The following is a 20,203-nucleotide window of genomic DNA, read 5'->3' as shown; positions in this document are numbered from 1 at the left end:
CCAAAAGCAGTAAGATGCTGAGAAGTGTAGAATTCATAGGAAAATAAATGAATTTGTCACAAAAGTTATAATGTGCAACTTGGAATGATAGTGGCTCATAATACTTTATGTTGAAATAGAGTATATAGTAATAATATACAGCCATTTGCCATTCACTATGAAAGAATCTGTTTTATGTGTCAGAATGTGTAAATGAGTGTTTGAATGTCACAGTATTACATTCTCCAATTCAGAGACTTTTTGTAATTTTGATTAGGGACAGAGCAAATGGTGATGCCTACCACTTTCCTCTTTTAAACATTTCTGTATGATGAAATATGTGTTCTGTCTTTTGAGAAAAAACTTTTAGGCCTAAATTTGAAGCTTAAAGAAGGGGAAACAAATGAAATATTATATCTTTGAAAATTCTAGCATTTCTAGACCTTAGAGCAGGGACTGAGCATTTAGTAAAACCAGCATGACTGTATCACTGCCTGGGTGTACCTCAGTGCTTCACTGAACTGAGTTCTAAAACTGAAAAACACTGTACGTACATGTTTGGCCTAGGCTACTGCTCGGAATACTGTCTGCATCACCAACCAGCAACCTCATCTCATGTGCCACTGCGAGGCTGCTTTATCCTACACATCTCCACCTGATGTATTCAGTAAAACTGTTGTGTATGCTATGGATGAATCTCCATCACTGACAAGAAAGGGCATTGTAATCATTATACTCTGCTCTCCAGGACAATTCACGAAGCTCCATTTACAAAGTGGTATGACATTTCTGACCACGTACCTTCAAGAAATACAGTTAGAACTCTGGTGTAAAGGACAGTGCAGCTACTACAGAAAGATCACAGCAGTATGTCTTTGGTCCAAATAAACTGACTAAAAAGAAGAAATGTCTGCTTCTTTTCTTCTGTTAAAGGTGAAGGAAGATCTCACATACTGACTTGGATAATAAACATCTCCTTCCTCTTTGGCTGGTATAAGAAGAGTGGTTTTGGTCTACTTCAACCAAGGGAAAAGAAAGGGCATATCATGCCTTGTCTTATGTCAACCACAGAGTGGTGTTTACATTTGTATTTTTCACAGCATTTGCTGTTGAGCAAAACTTATACTCCCCCCCCCCCCCCCCAGAAGGCAGGCAAGTATAATCCTGTTATTTTCCAGATGGGTGAACAAAAGAGGTTGCAGAAGATTGTTTCTGACAGTGCTGGGAACAAAACGCAGGGGCCAAACTACCTGTCAGATTTACATAAAAAGTATTCAAATGAAAGAGAAAATGTATTTTCTGAAGGTGTTTCAAACAGCTGCTGAGTAATTTAGTAGCAGCCCAGCATGCTACTAAGTTGTAGCTTAGTATAGCTTCCACATTCGCATCTTTGGTTACTACTAGCCCCCTAGCTGCTGGCAGCTCTGACAACACAATGTGAACTGTAGGGGGGATAAAACAATTTCTGTCACAATGTATAGATTCCTATTTCCTGGTGTGCTCACAAAAACCCATCAGTTCAGCAGGAAGTCACATCTACCAACAGTGCAAAAGGCTGACCAGTACTGCAAACAGCACAGAAGCAGCAGAAGAAAAACCACAGAGAAGCATGTCACAAAGCAGAGATGCAGTACAATATAATTTGCTACAATAGAACCAAAATGGGAAAATGCACAGCAAACGTATGATACTAAAATTGAGCAAAGCCTGCAGAAAAGGCAGTACGCAGTGTGGAAAAAGAGTGCTATTCTAATGTACTCCAAAGTTCCACATTACACATCTGTTTAATATGGTGCACTTGGATAATGTGCCTTGTGTAATGTTTTTTCATTTCATAGCACAGCATATAGTTTCCACAGACCCACAGAACTTGTTTACAAACTATCTATATTAAAATAGTTACTATATGCTCAAATGTCTTGTAATGCAGCAGATTTTTTTAATGCATCCGGAAGGACAATAGCCCCAGCAGTGCTACACATTAATTACTTTTCTATGTTCAGAATATGCTAATAGTTATGATGAATGTGACTACAGGAACTCTACAATATACTCACTTTTACTTTCTGCTAAACAACAGAAGAATAAAATTTTCTTATCCAACACAAGGTAACACTAGTTATAATTAAATAAATTAAAGAGGTCACATTTTTATTACAAAGTCTTGCCACCACAACAACATATGCTAGAAACATAGAAAAATCGTCTTCTACGTTCATTAGCAAATCACTTTTTCCATATACTTTCTATGCACATTACTAAAAGATTAAACTATTGAGATGTGGACTTTATTAGTTGAAAAAATAATTTATTTTACTGATATAAACAAGTCTCTTACTGTATAACCTTTTTGGCATCAGTTTGCTAGCAATGTCTTTACAGACTATTCCTAGCTATTTTGAGAAATCTTTACTTCTATTTTGAACTGTGTGATGTAATACTAGCACAAATCTGGGCACCTAATTTGTTCCCGGTGAAGGCCTATGTCCTCCTTCTAGTTTCTGCTACAGTTATCCACAGCTTAAATTTCCGTCTACAGTCAGCCACCAGTGAGATGCATTTTTATTTAATTCTTTGTTTCCAGTCACCTCAAGGACAAGATCAAGTAATGGTCACAAAATGACTAAGTTTCTCTGGATGAAGGTGATCACATGTAACAACGTCAGTAACCACAGCTAAAATAGACCAAGGAAGTGAAAAAGAGTGGGACAAAAGGCAAACAGTAGATAAAGGCGAGCAAATAGAGAAGGCAATTTCATGGACAGTTTACAGATTGGTATAAACCCAGGTCAGTGTGTGCTACCAAAGACAAGCAAAAGGATAATGAGGAAAGTCAAGGTGGGGGACAGAAGAATAAAAAAGCTTTTGCTACCTGAATTAACTACATTCCAACACATATATTCATCACAAAATTGGTGTGCTGTAATTAAAAGAAGAGAAATATCTTCCTTCTTCAGCTGTGTTTCTTAAATGAATTTCTTCAGGGCTTTTAGAAAGATGCCTCTCACATGTTTCTCTCTCTAACCTGACTACTAAGGAAGACTATTTAATAAATGTACCTGTAAATTTTACTGGATAATCAGTCAAAAGATTCAATTTGCATTGCCAAATTTTCTTAGTGCAAGTATGTACTGCCAAGTACATATTCTTGTCTGTCTGTTTTGTGTTTTCTTGAACAATTTTTGAGCTAGTCACCACACATTCCATATCCATCTCTACACTTTCCTGTCTTAGCCATCTAAGAAGCTTTAAATAAAATAAGTCTTTTTAGTACAGACAAATATATAAGATGAATATGAAGATGAAGAAACAAACAGCAGACCTAGCCTGGCTAGTCTCAAAACAATTAGCTATTTGGTGACCTGGTTTGTTCCTACTTTTCTGCATTTTCTACATTCTGCAAACTATATATTAAGTATCTACTTGAAATTTATTTGGGAAGCAAGGAGTTACCAAAAGCAAGGTTATATCAGTTAAAATAAAATAATCTTAATGAATTCATAATAAAAGGCTTAGATATAAACACACAAAATAACCTTCATTGTTTCTTCTTTTCCTCTACCCCCCACGAAAAGATTTCAACCGTCCTGCATGAAATGGAAATTCCAAGCCAGTATTTCTGAGGTTCTGTGATGATTTTGGGCCACAGACCTGGACTGAGCCTGTTAAAAACTACAGATCATGTGCTAGGATCCCAATGCAACAAATTCTGTATCTGTTTAAATACTTAACTTGCCCTCAGAACTGTCACGAGTGCCTTATGATCACTAAATACATTTCATCTTTTCAATACCTTTCTGAAGCAGGCAAGTACTACTCCAATTTTACAGTTGTGGGAACTAAGTAACAAGCTGCATTTTTTAACTAAATTTTTTCTAACTGAATTTTTTAAGACCCCACAGGAAGTCTGCAGTTGAGACAGGAGCTGATAATCTAGATAAAGAACTGGTCCCTACTCATCAGCACAAAGGAGACTCCAGCTAACCCTGCAGTAAGTATTCTTGACTGCCTAACTTCATTTTCAGTTTTGCTGTTCAGGGAGAACTGCCCTCTGATTCCTCTACTATGGGTAGTGCTCATGAGGCACATCAAAAAGGAGACAAACTGGCTTGCTGGGAGCTACATTTTCTTCCCCTTCCCTCCGTGACCCATTTTCTCAGACTCTTATGCAAAGGCTAGCTACTTACTGTTTTTTAATATAGTACGAGTCACAGATTTTCAATATCCACAGAGCAAATAGCACTTCCTACTATTTTCAGCTGAAGCAAGACTGTGGAAAACAGTGAACTGTAATAAGTACACTGAACCAATTTTATTTCTGTATTGATTCTCCACTTAAGCAACAACAGGCTTGATAAGGAGAACCAAAAAAAATTGCCTTCATAGATTTTTTTTTTTGTTTAGCTCTTCAGAACTCACAAAAACTCAATAGTTTAAACATGTTTACTAGCATCTCACTTCTTAGGAAAAAGACAACATAGCACCTCAAAGCTTATTTGGCAATATACTCTATTGCCATATTCCAAGTACTTTGCCAGACTAATAGAAATCAAACAGTTGTTACTTGGTATTGTCTGAAAAGTCCTCTGTATCAAGCACCAGATGACTAGATAAAGAACTAATGAATTTTCCAGAAATCTATATGATATAGAACTAATAAATATTATTTTTTCAATATCCCATATTATATTAAATTTTATTATTTCCTCTGTAATACCACAAATCCTCTCATTCTTCAAGTCACAGATATCTGCCTTATTTCATGTAGAACATCTAGCGTCTCATCAGCACAGACCTTTCTCTGCACTGTCACTTTTGTGAAAGAATTGCTCTCTCCAAGCAGATCAGATAAGCTCTATATCAGATTAGCTTCTTCTCTGAAGCAGACAGAACAGGTGAGTATTTTGAAATCTATAAAATTGCAAAAAGGTTGAGGTTCTCACAGAATCACAGAGTAGTTGGTGTTGGAAGGGACTTCTGGAGATGATCTGGTCCAACCTGCTGCTCAAGCAGGGTCACCTGGAGCACATTGCCCAGGACCGTGTCTAGTCAGGTTTTGAATATCTCCAAGGATGGAGACTCCACAGACTCTCTGGACAACCCGTTCAAATGTTCAACAGTCCTCACAGTGAAGAAGTGCTTTTTTTTGTGTTCAAGGGGAACTGCCTGTGTTTCAGTATGTGCCCACTGCCTCTTGTGCTGTTACTGGGCAGCACTGGGAAGGGTCTGGCTCCATCTCCTTTACACCCTCCCACCAGCTGTTTATAAACACTGGTAAGATCCCCCCTGAGCCTTCTCTCCTCCAGGATAAACAGTCCCAGCTGTCTCAGACTCTCCTCATATGACAGATGCTCCAGTCCCTACATCATCTGTGTGGCCCTTTGCTGGACTCGCTCCAGTACTGAGTAGAGGGAGAGGATCACCTCCCTTGACCGGGTGGCAACACCCTTCCTAACACGGCCCAGGATAACACTGGCCTTCTTTGCTGCAAGGGCGCATTGCTGGCCCATGGTCAACTTGGTGTCCCTTAAGACTTCCAGGTCCTTCTCTGCCAAGCTGCTTTCCAGCAGGTCAGTCCCCCAGCCTGTCCTGGTGCCTGGGGTTATTCCTCCCCAAGGGCAGGACTTGGCACTTCCTTTTGTTGAACTTCATGAGGTTCCTCTGCAGCCTGTCAAGGTCCCTCTGAATGGCAGCACAGCCCTCTGGTGTATTGGCCACTCCTCCCAGGTTTGTATCATCAGCAAACTTGCTGAGGGTACATGCTGTCCCATCATCCAGGTCATTAATGAATGAACATGATTGGACCCCTGGGGGACACCACTGGTGACTGGCCTCCAGCTGCACTTCATGCTGCTGATCACAACCCCCTGAGCTCAGCAGTTCAGCCAGTTTTCCGTCCACCTCACTGTCTGCTCATCTAGCCCATACTTCATCAGCTTGCCTGTGAGAATGTTGCGGGAGATGGTGTCAGAAGCCTTATTGAAGTCAGGGTAGACAACATCCACTGCTCTTCCCTCATCTATCCAGCCAGTCATTCCATTGCAGAAAGCTATTGGGTCTGTTAAGCATGACTTCCCCTTTGTGAATCTGTGCTGACTTGCTGACTACTCCCCATCACCTTCTTGTCCTTCATGTGCCTGCAAAGGGTATCCAGGATTAGCTGCTCCAGCACCTTCCCACGAATTGAGGTAAGGCTGAACAGCCTGTAGCTCCCTGGGTCCTCCTTCTTGCCCTTTTTGAAGACTGGAGAGAAGACTTTGCTTTCTTTCAGTCCTCAGGCACCTCTTCTGATTGGCATGACCTTTCAAAGATGATTGAGCGAGGCCCTGCAAGGGCATCGGCCAGCACCCTCAGCACTTGTGGGTGCATCCCATCAGGGCCCATGGACTTGTGGATGGCCAGTTTGCTTAAGTGTTCCCTAACCTGATCCTCCTCCACCAAAGTAAGTCTTCATTGCTCCAGACTTCCCTTCTGCTCTCAAGGGCTTGGGATTCCTGAAGGCTGGTCTTACCAATAAAGACTGAGGCAAAGAAAGCATTCAGTACCTCTACCTTTTCAGTGTCTTTTGTCACCAGGGTCCCTGTCCCATTTAGGAGCATGCCTGCATTTTCCGTAAGTCTTCTTTTTGCTGCTCATGTACTTAGACAAGCCTTTCTTGTTGCCCTTCACGTCTCTCACCAGTTTCAACTCCAGATGGGCTTTAGCTCTCCTAACTCCATCCCTGCATGCTCTGACAGTATCTCTATATTCCTCCTGGGTCACCTGTCCCTGCTTTCACCTCTTGTATGCTTCCTTTTTATGTCTGAGTTTAGTCAGGAGCTCTGTGTTCATTGATGAAGATCTCCTGCTACCTTTGCTTGGTTTCCTGCTTCTTGGGATGAACAATTCTTGAGCTTGGAGGAGGCGATCCTTGAATATCAACCAGCTCTCTTGGACCCCTCTTCCCTTCAGGGCTGTATCCCCTGGGACTTTTCCAAGCAGGTCCCTGCACAGGCTGAAGTCTACTCTCTACAAATCCAAGGTTGTGATCCTGCTTGTTGCCCTACTCCCTTCTTGCAGGATCCTGAATGGTGCTATCTCATGGTTGTTGCAGCCAAGGCTGCCCCTGATTTTCACATCCCCAACCAGTTCTTCCTTGTTTGTAAGTGTTAGGTCCAGCAGAGTGCCTCTCCTCATTGGCTCCTTGTTCACCTGTGTTAGGAAATTGTCCTCAATGCACTCCAGAAACCTCCTGGACTGTTTGTGCCCTGCTGTGTTGTCCTTCCAGCAGATATCAGGGTGTTCCAAGTCTGCCATGAGGACCAAAGCCTGTGAACATGAAGCTTCTTCCAGTTGTCTGAAGAAGGCTTGTCAACTTCTCCTTCCTGATCAGGCGGTGTATAGCAAACACCCATTACAATGTCACCCATGTTGGTCTGCTCACTAATCCTGACTCATAAGCTCTCAGCTGGCCCCTCACCTATCCCCAGGCAGAGCTTCAGGCATTCCAGCTGCTCTCTAACATAAAGCACAACTCCCCGTTCTCGCCTTCGCAGACCGTCCCTCGCAAAGAACCTGTATCCCTCCATCACAGTGCTGCAGTTGTGTGAGCTATCCCACCACGTCTCCATGAACTCAGTGAGACTGTAGCCTGGTCTCAGCACACAGACCTCTAATTCCCCTAGTTCCGCATGATGTGTGCATTAGTGTACAAGCACTTCAGAGAGGCACGCCAGTGCGCTAACTTCCTGGAAGGGGCATGAGAGCATTCCCCATAATGTGGTCTCAAAGGTACTTCCTTATTCACATGCGTACTCTTGGGGCAATTCCACTTCAGCCCTGCTTTGTTGATGAAGAGGTCCATTTACATCACCCCAGACCCTCTGGTTGCCAGCCCTGTTCACCACTTTCTTATATGATCGTTGCTCATTCTCTCCCACTCCTGTCATTCCTTTAGATCATCTATGCCCTAGACAGAGAGTTGTGGGGGGCACAAGATTCTCTTCCGATTGGAAGGTTCTTGGCAAGCATTAAGTAAAATCTTGCCTGTGTAGGAGAGTGTCACTCTTCTCCATCTTCCTTAACTGCAGAATTGCTAGAACTTTGCTCTGTGGTTTAATGAACATAGTGCACATTCCCACAGAGCTTTATTGTTGAATTATGTACAGTAATATTTTTTCTACCTTCCAAGTGAACATATCGAATGTAATTGTTTCCAGTTTACTGTTACCTTTAAATTAGTACTTGTGGTATAGATACAAACATTTATTCATGGCTGAGAAAGGCACACTCAGCTATTCATAAAAGCAAAATTTGTTAAATAAGTTATTCAGTTAATGGCTGTTTGGCCAGCCTTTGCTTGGATCACACAATTGCAAAGAAGCTGCTGAAGTTTATTCATGCTTTTCAAAGTAGATTACACCTTCTGAACTGTGACAGCCATGAACATCTTTCTGTACCTCTATATGCAAAGTTCAGCAAGACATAGTGTACTGAGAGAAAACTCCATAATTATATTATTAGTTTCCATGTTTTTACCTACAATTCCACTTCTTGCTTTTCCAGAAGAGGCAGCTGTTTGAACTGATCTTTCAAAGTTTTCTGTTGCATGTGCTGTCAAAAAATACATTTTTATAAAGAATATGTAAATTGCATTCTTTGTAGTCTATTGACTTGGTTTGAATCATAGAATTTACCTGTTTCATTTTGATATTGCAGAGATAGGTCCATTTTCATATTAGTGTATACTTTTAAGTTATCATTTTACTAGGACTTACAGGTGCCTGGTGCTTTACATAGTGTACAAGTATTGCTGAAAATTATATTGAATCATTAAAACAGAAAAAGATCAATTTTCTGATGTTTTACAATTGTTTCCAACATTAGCAGTTACCTAGGAATTCAGAAATTTGTTGTTTGTCAAACTGGTGTTGTCTGAGCAGCTCTTCCTAAACGTCAGTGGGTTCAAAGCTGAGCAGGTGTGTAGTGTAGCACATATTCCTGCAGTGTGGAAGACATGTTGCTGTCTTCGAGTACTCCTAAGCTTCATATTTGTTATACTGAGTTCCAGCTTTGTCAGTTATGTGATGAGTGAGAAATGGAAAGGTGTTTTGATAGCTAATTTGAGCCAACTCCACGCAGCAGCAGCATCATCTTATCACACCTCCCCTTTTCAAAGTTCTTCAAAAGTGAACAGTAAAAACAGTTTAGGAGAGATGTAAGAATTGTTATTTGGTCTTATGAATTTATAAACTGATGAAGAAAACACATTTAGATGTGGTTTTAAAATGGAAGATCTTACATACCATATATTTTAATTCTGAATTTTAAATCAGCACAAACATGAATCATATCCATGTAGATGTTTTGTTAAATGCATAAAATCATATATGCTGTAGGACTTCCAACACGTTATAATAAAGTTTGCAATAAATTTGGAATTGCTTTTAGAAGGATTACATATACAACTATACATATTTATATTTACTGTATTTACTATAGAAATTATTAATCATGATAACTCAGCCTAAATTACAGTGTGACAAAGCCTAGGAGTGATTTTTACAAAGATCATTTTCCAGTAAAACTATCTGCAGTTGATGACAGTTTATCAGGCCATGTAAAAATAGCAGTGGGCTTGGTTCAATTTGTAATGCCTATCTACTTTTGTAAAATTATTATCACATTTACCACTATAAGGAGAGGAGGTTTGTGCGGCATGTGCCTACACAGTATTTTATTCTCTGAATTGAAGTTCTGTCAATCCGGCATTTTCCCTGCACCTTGAAATGTTACCATTTTAACTGTTACAGTTTTACATTTATAAATCACTTCATGTCTGTTATGAGCCTCAAAAGTAGTCCCAATATATGTGTATGACACAGAGCTGATATATATAAATTTCAGTATACTCAATTAAAACTGACCATTTGATGGAAAATTAGGATCAACCACTTAAATTATTCTCTGTGGCTTGCTAGCTGAAATAACACTGAAGATTCTCATCAAGAATATACAAAAGATTATTGCTATTTTTTTTTGTTTTCATCTCAATTTCAGGTTTTGTGCTTGAATAGAACTTTCAATATGTTTAGAAACATGTGTCACCTTCCCAAACAAATTTTCTGTTTTCATACAGCAGCAGTCTTCAGCATTTCATCAGTGATCCATCAAAGCCAGCAAACCAACTCCAATGGCTAATCAATCAAGCTCATTAGCCAGCTACTTGAAGAGCAGATGTCTGAATTACCTTACCCTTCATGCTCTGGCTTAGACTAGGTCTTCTTAATTCAATTGACCTTACAGTAATATCACAAGAATACCTTCTGATCCTGCTCCAAAAAATACTGCCAAAAACTTCCATAATTCTGTCATAATGGGGCCATGACCCGCCTGATTGCTTCATTCTATTACGAAAGAACTTTAGATCTCACTGCATATAATGTTTCTCTTCAGCATGGAAAAGCTTAGCAGAATCAGCATATTAAATGTTATTTCTGTGCTAACTGCTATCAGATTACAATCTTAGTAGTTCCATACAGTACATGCTGACTTAAGAAATTCCTCTTTCCTTCTTTCAGCCTTCTTTTTTTTTAATATAGCTATCCTCAACATAGATAATTGACTGAATTTTTTGTGGAAGCTAGAGGAGGCAGGAGTAACTGTTCAGGGGTTGTAAGTGACAAGTATGCTTTAATATAGCATTGCCATGTAAAAAAAAGCACAGGGAACTGTACTGCTATGTGCTTTGGTCCCACATTTTTCTTTTTTCTTTTCCCTTGAACAGTGTAGATGTTTAAGAAGGTAATTATGGTTTCATTTTGATTTTTATATCTAGCTGGATAGATTTATTCTCATATGAAATTGAATCTCCAGCATTAACTGACTTTGAATGGTTTATTACGAAGTAGTTCATCACAAACAAGCTGTTAGAATATGGGGTCAAAATACTTTCATCTTCCCGTTCATAGTGTCTCATTCTACTTTTGTCTCAGATATTTTTCCATAGAAGTGGTATCTGCTGTGTTTTCTCATTTGCGAGTTGGAAGACTGTAATAAATGCCATTTGTACCTGCAAGGACGTATAGTCTAGAAGCTAAAACAACTGATGAAAACCAATGCATTTAAGAAGATTTCATCACTCTTAATATTAGGTGTGTTTTTTTTCAGTCTCTTTTAAATAGTTATATAACTACAGCATTTAAATGTGAACTGTAGCAACAGTTAGTAATACGTAGTAACATTGTATAGTATTGTCAGCTGCATTTTCTGAAGTAGCAGGCATCCAGAACTCTTATTACAATTTTGATTACTGGCACCTTGCATCTTACTGAATACTATGACCTATCTGAAACCACAGAGGCAACATGAGGAAGACAAAATACCGTATTTCAAACCATTCAAAATCATACAAGGAGTCACACTTTTACTGTTGCAAAAAGTCTTATGAGACTGTTGATTACTCATATTATTTAAGAAAAACTCTTACGGGTGGGATTCACCCCCTTTAACCTTACCTGCTTTCAAGTTAGATATCTATTGTAAACTAGTTTATCAGTATCAGTGTTTGGATTTATGGCAAAAATTAAAAATTCATACAGAATGGGCTGGCAAAACAAAGTGTATTTGTTTTTCACAGCCTTTTTCCCCATTAATAACTCCTTTCTGCTATAGTTACAGCAACTTCAAATCTGTTCAAAAATTCAAGGTTTTGATGTTACGAGTCTTAAATATAAAAGCAGTACACTTTATAAATGTTTTTATTACCATGAAAAATAACAAAGCGAACAGTTATAAAGTTATTTGAATTTTAAATAAATTTCTCTTTCTCAAAGCCAGTTAGTATGACACAGCTTTCAAACTCTTTTTGAACATGAAATTTGAAAAAAAAAGATTATACAGGTGATTCTATGTAATCAAATTTTATGTCAAATCTGTCATCCTGTTAAATGAAATTCTGTCTGGTGCTCTGAATTGGAAACAGAAATTGACATAGTAAATTCTTGTCTGTCCTTCAGTATCTGGAGGACCGAGGATGTAGTTTAACCTCTATCCCTTAAGTTATCGTCCACCAGAATTTGAACTTTCTATCTAAGAGGATAAGAAAATGCTACAGGTGACTAATGCCTATAAAAAAAAAAGGACAGTTCTTATTTTTATATCTATTATTATTATAATCCATTATTATGGATTTAGAATGTAACATACTTCACTTGTATTACCAGCTCTGCTAGAAGTGATTTAAATTTATAAGCATATTCAACTTAACATAATAAAGCAAAATCAAGTAACACTGAAAAATCAGAGTAGCTTTTGCAATAGTTCAATTTGTATTGCATTTACCTTTGAAGAATAAACTAACCCATCCTAAAAGAAAGGATTGGTAAATCCTGTCTCTCATTTAGATATTTTTAGTTTAACACTGTTATCAGATCATTTGAAAATCAGCACAAGAAATAAATTATACCAATCTATGGTTTTGTTAGCACAAGTACAGTATCCTAGGGATAGATTTATTTATAATATCTATGTGTATATTATATGTGAAGAAAGACTGTTGTGAGCTCCTTTCCTCTACTCTGTGACAACTGGTGATCTGTAACTTCAATAGAAGGTGCTCCACTTCCTAGCAACCATTTATATTGAAAATAAAGAGGTATATTTTTGTTTATCCTTTTTCAATGATATTTTGTTTACCTGCAAGTATAACAATCACATATCTATTTAAAGGAGTTAATAAAATAATCATTCACTACAAAGATTTGAGGATTTAACTTTTCACTAATGCACAAGACAGAGAAAGAAGTGACTTAAGCTGGTGAACAAAAAAAGAAATATTTCTGAAACTATTTCAGTCTTGTCAGTGACATTTTGAAATGTGTCAGTCTTTATATTTTGTATACTAACTGTCTCAGTGAGAGTACCTATATAGTCTAGTGATACAGTGAAGCATTTTTGAATCTTTTCAGTGATTAATTGACCCTGACCAATAACTTTGCTGAATTTCTACCATTCTCCATCTCTAAAGTAGAGGGCCATGCCAGAAAATAATACTGAAGGTTGGTATTCTCACTTTTGCCTACCACCATTTTGATTGTGTCCTTTTTTCCTAAGGTAAGCTGAACATTTCAGTAATACCTCTCATACTCTGAATTTCATTGCTGTCGATTATTGATTGTAAGGGAAGTACCAGGTGGTTCAAGACAGCAGATTTTCCTTCTACTTTTCCTACTAGAAATGAAATGCTAAAAGTAATAAGACTGACAAGGTACACTTACAAATTTTTTCATGTAAATAATCATATATTTTAAACAAGGTCAGATGTCTAACGACCATGGTAATCTCTAATGTATATTCAGTATTTCATCATAGGGCATATCAAAAATATGTTGGTAATTAGATATGTGAATAGATTGTTAGTTTTTCATGCCATAACCTTCATGAAGCATGACTAAAGTATTGTACAGTTCAGAACATCCTAACACCTTCCTGTTTAACACCCCCTCTTATCAGAAGTGTCATAAATAATAGCTGGTGTAATTTTCAGAATCAAGAGTAACCAAAAAATCTTGTTTTCCAAAGAAAGCTCTGAGATTAATAATCACAATAAAGAAGCAGCTTTGATGCATTACTGATAACTACAATAGTTACTTATGACTTCCTTAATGTTAGATGTTGCTAATAGCAATTATTAAGTTATGTGATTTTACTGAACCTTTATGTCATAATTCACCTGGTCTGCTAAAGACAGTAACTGTGGTTCCACCAGAGTTAGTATCCAAGAGAAGGGCATACATTATAAAACAATGAATACACATTTCATTACCTTTTATTTTCAGATTTGGCTCTGTGTTATAATTTAAAAATTCCAAGTTTGAAAGAATCTCTCTATTTCTTCAAGGAAGAATTATGAGATAGATGTCCTAATAGTCTGTATAGCCCAATCCCCATTTTCTTGATATGTTTGCTTTCAAAATTATATGACTTGACTTTGGGCAGCATTATAGCTGAAGTATTTATAAGTTGTTTATTTTTTTATTATGTCATGAAAATTCCAAACTACATTGAACCTAAATTTCCCAAACCGGCTAAACTCTTCAGAACTCTCCCTTCATATACTGTAGGAGACACTGTTTTAACGGTGCATACTAATTCTTTTCCGTGTGCTGCAGTCCTTTTCTGTGCTGAATCAAACAATCTATTCCAAGTACTGTTGATATGGTTGCTTACTCATAGTGCTTTTCCTGGAAAGTTTCTGCTCCATGATCCCATATGATTCACTTTTTGGTCTTTGCATGGCTCAGTGAGACTGCTGGAAACAAAACAGGTGAGGGCAGAAGGAGGACCCAGGGAGCTACAGGCTGTTCAGCCTTACCTCAATTCGTGGGAAGGTGCTGGAGCAGCTAATCCTGGATACCCTTTGCAGGCACATGAAGGACAAGAAGGTGATGGGGAGTAGTCAGCAAGTCAGCACAGATTCACAAAGGGGAAGTCATGCTTAACAGACCCAATAGCTTTCTGCAATGGAATGACTGGCTGGATAGATGAGGGAAGAGCAGTGGATGTTGTCTACCCTGACTTCAATAAGGCTTCTGACACCATCTCCCGCAACATTCTCACAGGCAAGCTGATGAAGTATGGGCTAGATGAGCAGACAGTGAGGTGGACGGAAAACTGGCTGAACTGCTGAGCTCAGGGGGTTGTGATCAGCAGCATGAAGTGCAGCTGGAGGCCAGTCACCAGTGGTGTCCCCCAGGGGTCCAATCATGTTCATTCATTAATGACCTGGATGATGGGACAGCATGTACCCTCAGCAAGTTTGCTGATGATACAAACCTGGGAGGAGTGGCCAATACACCAGAGGGCTGTGCTGCCATTCAGAGGGACCTTGACAGGCTGCAGAGGAACCTCATGAAGTTCAACAAAAGGAAGTGCCAAGTCCTGCCCTTGGGGAGGAATAACCCCAGGCACCAGGACAGGCTGGGGGACTGACCTGCTGGAAAGCAGCTTGGCAGAGAAGGACCTGGAAGTCTTAAGGGACACCAAGTTGACCATGGGCCAGCAATGCGCCCTTGCAGCAAAGAAGGCCAGTGTTATCCTGGGCCGTGTTAGGAAGGGTGTTGCCACCCGGTCAAGGGAGGTGATCCTCTCCCTCTACTCAGTACTGGAGCGAGTCCAGCAAAGGGCCACACAGATGATGTAGGGACTGGAGCATCTGTCATATGAGGAGAGTCTGAGACAGCTGGGACTGTTTATCCTGGAGGAGAGAAGGCTCAGGGGGGATCTTACCAGTGTTTATAAACACCTGGTGGGAGGGTGTAAAGGAGATGGAGCCAGACCCTTCCCAGTGCTGCCCAGTAACAGCACAAGAGGCAGTGGGCACATACTGAAACACAGGCAGTTCCCCTTGAACACAAAAAAAAGCACTTCTTCACTGTGAGGACTGTTGAACATTTGAACGGGTTGTCCAGAGAGTCTGTGGAGTCTCCATCCTTGGAGATATTCAAAACCTGACTAGACACGGTCCTGGGCAATGTGCTCCAGGTGACCCTGCTTGAGCAGCAGGTTGGACCAGATCATCTCCAGAAGTCCCTTCCAACACCGACTATTCTCAGGTTCCCTAATTCTGTAGACTTTTGTAAGGAAATGTAATTTAAAAATTTATCATCCAGGGAAGAAAAATAGACTATGTATTAAAACATCAAGAATCTTAGTTTAAATGCTAAAATACATCACATTTTCTTTCTAGAAAAAGTAAAATCCTGGCAACTTGATCATCTTGATCTCTGTTTTGTTTCTTTCCTTCAATTGATGATGTGGAGAAATACCATCTGGCAATAGTGACAGCCACATTACTTCAACCACACATAAACCACAGTAAATTTTGTATCAGGCAAATATATTTCACCCACACATGGAATGAAATTTGTCTGAATTAATGTCCTTTGAATAATTTTAAAGAACAAATCCATAAAAGCAATCTAAAATACATCTGAAGTATATGCTCACAGCTTTAACTGAAAAGATCAATATAATCTCAGTTATGAAATCACTAAAAATTAAAACCAAACAAATACCCATTTTCAAAACAGCAGTCAAAGTGAACCATATTCAAAAATGAATAAAACTGGATTGAAACAGGTCTCTAGTTTCCTCAAGCAAGACAAAAATATGAGCGATCAGAGTTTTATTGGCTGTTTCTATAAAGCTGTCAGTTCACAAGGACCTTAAAGAAAACAACTGAACATTTAAAAGCCATTTAATCTTCATCAGGTTCTAAGAGATGGCCATATCTAAGGAAATTAATCATATAGTTAAGTTGAAGAGAAAGTAATAGCTGTAAAACTATGGGGATATCTTAGCTTCGCATATATGGTAGACTCAGAAAGAAAAAGTTGGGAAAGTGAAAACCTGCTTCTATAGAGATTATTGGGAGTTATGCTGTTAATCCCACTGGAGCCATGGTTACGCACAGAAACTGTGTTTCTGTCAAATGTGATCTTATAGCCTTATTTGAAGTTACATTTAAAGGAAACATCACCTACTAACTTGAGTGTTTTCAAAGAGAAATTAAGACAGTTATTTATTCTAACCTTTGTCTCTCCTTTTCCTGCATTACAGGAAAAAAAAACTCATTAATTTTGCAGGTAAAAAGTACAGATAGAGTTATCTATCTTCAACTGCCACTAAGAGAACACAAATCAACAGTTTTGTCATGCATTCATATTTTATAACCTACGATATAAGATCCTGGGGGCCACAAATGCCTTGTCAAATTGGCTTTTTCTTTTGGCAGAGGTTAAAGATGATTGCTGAAGGATTACACTTTTACTGCTGCTTGGTGAAAGATATACTGCTTTCTCTACATTTTAGAAGGACTCACAAGAATAATCACTAGTCATTTTGAAGGCCATGCCCATAAACTCAGATGCATGTAAATCCCTGCCAGTCATAGCCTACAATCACACATTTCAAGTTTAGTATGCCACTGTTTTAAAGATAGCAGTATAAATTCCAGTAAATGAAGGTAATGGGTAAATTGAACCAGCACCACTTTTTAGTATAACAATATGGAGAATCAAGCAATGAATATGTGTGTGTTAATTTTATGGTAAAAAAAAAAAGGGAAATAGATTTATTTTTCAGTGTGAACTTGAATTCTATAGTTCAAATCAATCTTTTCAATGTTATTTAGCTGCATCAGTTTCTAAGTTATTATTAGCCTTTGAAATTTGTGTAGCATTCTAATGTCTCAAGCTTATGACTCAGAGACAATGCTACCTCAATACAATGCAGACAATTACCTGACCTATGTATCACACAATGGCAGTCAGTGAGATTAAAAAAAGAAAGAATTTAAGAATTGGTTTTAATTACTGAACTGTACTTATACCAAGTATCTTCTAGAAAAAAAGATCCTTTATCTGCTGGCTCATGGGAAGAGGGAACACATATAATTTCCTTTGTAAATTTTATGTAAATTCACAATTTATATTAAAAACATACAACAGATTAATACATTGTCAGATAACAAGTAATTAAAATTGAATGCATACTACATGACTTTGCCTCATTAACACTAGGCTGGCATATAGAATTAGAAAAAAACACTGTTTAAATTGGAGCATAAGACTAACATACAGACCAGTGACTGAGAAGAAGTGCAAGATGGAAATGAAACATTTTCTTGAATAGTAGATACTTTCATCCCTCCATATACTGAAAAGAGGTTTTCTATTTTTATTGTAAGAAGTTTGTTTATAAGAGAATATGGTAAAAGCTTAACTTCCTTGTCCAGTATATATGACTAAAACTTTTTTGTGTAACATACAATGAGGAGTTCTTACCTTATTGTGATAGGGATGAGTACACCACTGCTAATGGACTGATTGATGGATACAGTCAGAATGTTCTGAGACTGTCCACAGCTGAATCGAACTGTTGGTCTGCCTTCCACAACATACAGGTGAAGAAACTGTTCTCCAAAATTCTTTTCACCAGCTTTGAAAACATAAAAACAGACACTTACATTTACACTTTTGAAAGTGTAAAAGCTTTAGAAAAGATTCCACACTACTGGAACAACACCACCAATCACAATGTGTGTGTCACACTGCAGATTCTTCTACCATATATAGAACACTGCTTGAGTGACTGTGAGAATACAATTAAACTTAATACAATTAAACTTAATACAATTAAACTTAATTAAACTTAATACAATTAAACAATTAAACTGTATCAACAGCTGATAACAGGCTCAAGTAAAAGAAAAAAAATTCAAGACAAAATTTATTTTTCTACTACTTTAGTTGTGTAATCTCTACCAAGATCTTTACATTAATTGAAGATGAATTTTTCTCTATATCCAGCAGTATTTATCATTAAGGTGATGTGGGTGATGATAATAAAAGCAAATCACAAAAATATCAGAATACTGTGATTTACATTTTCATTCAGATGTTGACCGTATTTTAGAAAACAAAAATTGTAAGAGAATATCTTCTCTTTCTTACAATCTCTGTAAAGATTATAAACAATTCACCTTGGCCAATTAATGATACATTTACTTAAAACTTAACTAGAGGAATATTTGAGTCACCTATGAAACAACAGACAAATACATTACTTACACAGTTCAAACTAAGAATAAAAAGTTTTCTTAAAAAAAAGTCTTTCAATCTTTATTCACTTCCACTAAATAGTATATTGCAAACATGACAGCAAATATTTCTGTTTAAATGATGAATGGCACATATTTGGTCTACTCACAAAAAGAACTGACACTAACAATTGCAAATTTTTTTTGATGCATTTCGGGGATTTTTTTTAATGAAATTGACTTTTTGAATTTAACTATATGCACTTCTTACAGTAGGTAAGACACAGCTCCTGACTGGGATTTTTTTCCCCTTCAAGGCAAACTTTTAAAATGTCAATCCATTTTTTACATTATATTCTACTATATTTAACTGAATTGAAGTAAAAAAGACTTAATAGCTAGCTCACTAAATCATATTTACTGCATATCTTCATTCAACAATATTTGAGCACAAGATTACTATTTTCTCTTAAATTTCCAAAATCACAATATAGTCTCAGGTTGTTTTAACATAACTCAAGCACATCACTTTCAGGGCAGAGAACACACTCTATGACTAAGCTTTAATCAGAAGATCAAGATTTGTCTCCAAGTGAAGTAGTTCTTTTTATAACAGTTAGAGCCATATTATGCTCTTAGTCTTTTTATAGTAATTAAAGATGAAAAAAAAGAAAGCATGCAGTGTGTATTAGCTCAAACTACACATACTCTCTGTTATGTTCTGCAACACTGCCAAAGAGGTTAAGAAATACTTTGTCCTACAGACAGTGAGTCAAAATCAGGAAAGAGGTACATCAAAAACCAATAGTTTCAGCAAAATTAATGTATTTTCATAGATATGGAAGACACTATTTATATACTGTAAAATGTCAAACTGGAGGAAGCCCCAGCATGCCACTACATTTAAAGTAAGTGGGAATACAGACTACCTACTACAGTGCCTTGCTTTTACTGTTAAAAAAAAAGATAGGTTATCAAAGGAATTCTAAAGTAAAGTTCCAACAGAAGGGTTTATTTGGAAAAAAGGTACTCAATCACAGTGGTTCAGAATTCAATCTCTTTAGAATTCTGAATAATCCAATTTACACTATTCCAGTAGAAAAAATTCCATAACTTTCTATCAAGTATGAAATTCTTTGAAAGGACTGTTCTTTAAATTTTTCTACAGTGAACATGAGAAGGCAGAATGCCCTTCTGAAGAATTTTGATCTGGCAGTATAAAAGAACATATCCTATCTACCATCTGAGGTGGGAAGTTGCCTTCATAGGAAAAGCCTGAGATTTAATAAAAAAAAAAGATAAGTTCTGGGCACAGGCAGAAATTGGGAACCACCTAAGTAAGAAGTCTGTTTGGATCGTAATGGCTACTTATCCTGCCCTTACTACAAATTGTGTGAGGGGATCAGGTCAAAGAAATCAGACCTCAACAATCCTTCTTTCACAGAAAATGGCAAGCAGGAAGGCTATTTCCATAGGTCAATACAGTGGCAAGCATGTGGCCACTGGGATCAAATGGTTGCCTATCTAGAAGACAGACTTAACTTCCCATTAAGATATGCGGTCCCTAAAAAGAGGATGAATCCTTATTGTGTCCTTCAAAAATGTATTTCGACAGGGAGGAAGGATTCTGTGAAAAGTTCTGCT

The 20,203-nt window shown here is 37.7% G+C and overlaps 1 protein-coding gene across 1 annotated transcript in view; it reads right to left on the bottom strand.

Annotated features, from left to right (window-relative positions):
- EYS (eyes shut homolog) overlaps positions 1 to 20,203 on the bottom strand; it is a 956,188-nt gene that overhangs the window by 154,316 nt on the left and 781,669 nt on the right. Inside the window, exon 38 of the mRNA XM_067294141.1 lies at positions 17,805 to 17,958. Coding sequence (XP_067150242.1) covers positions 17,805 to 17,958 — 154 coding nt within the window. The remainder of the gene's footprint in view (positions 1 to 17,804; positions 17,959 to 20,203) is intronic.

The sequence above is a fragment of the Apteryx mantelli genome, chromosome 3 (assembly GCF_036417845.1).
Source record: "Apteryx mantelli isolate bAptMan1 chromosome 3, bAptMan1.hap1, whole genome shotgun sequence".
Taxonomy (NCBI): domain Eukaryota; kingdom Metazoa; phylum Chordata; class Aves; order Apterygiformes; family Apterygidae; genus Apteryx; species Apteryx mantelli.
Note: the sequence above shows the minus strand (reverse complement) of the source record. Positions and strands in the feature narration are given on the sequence as shown.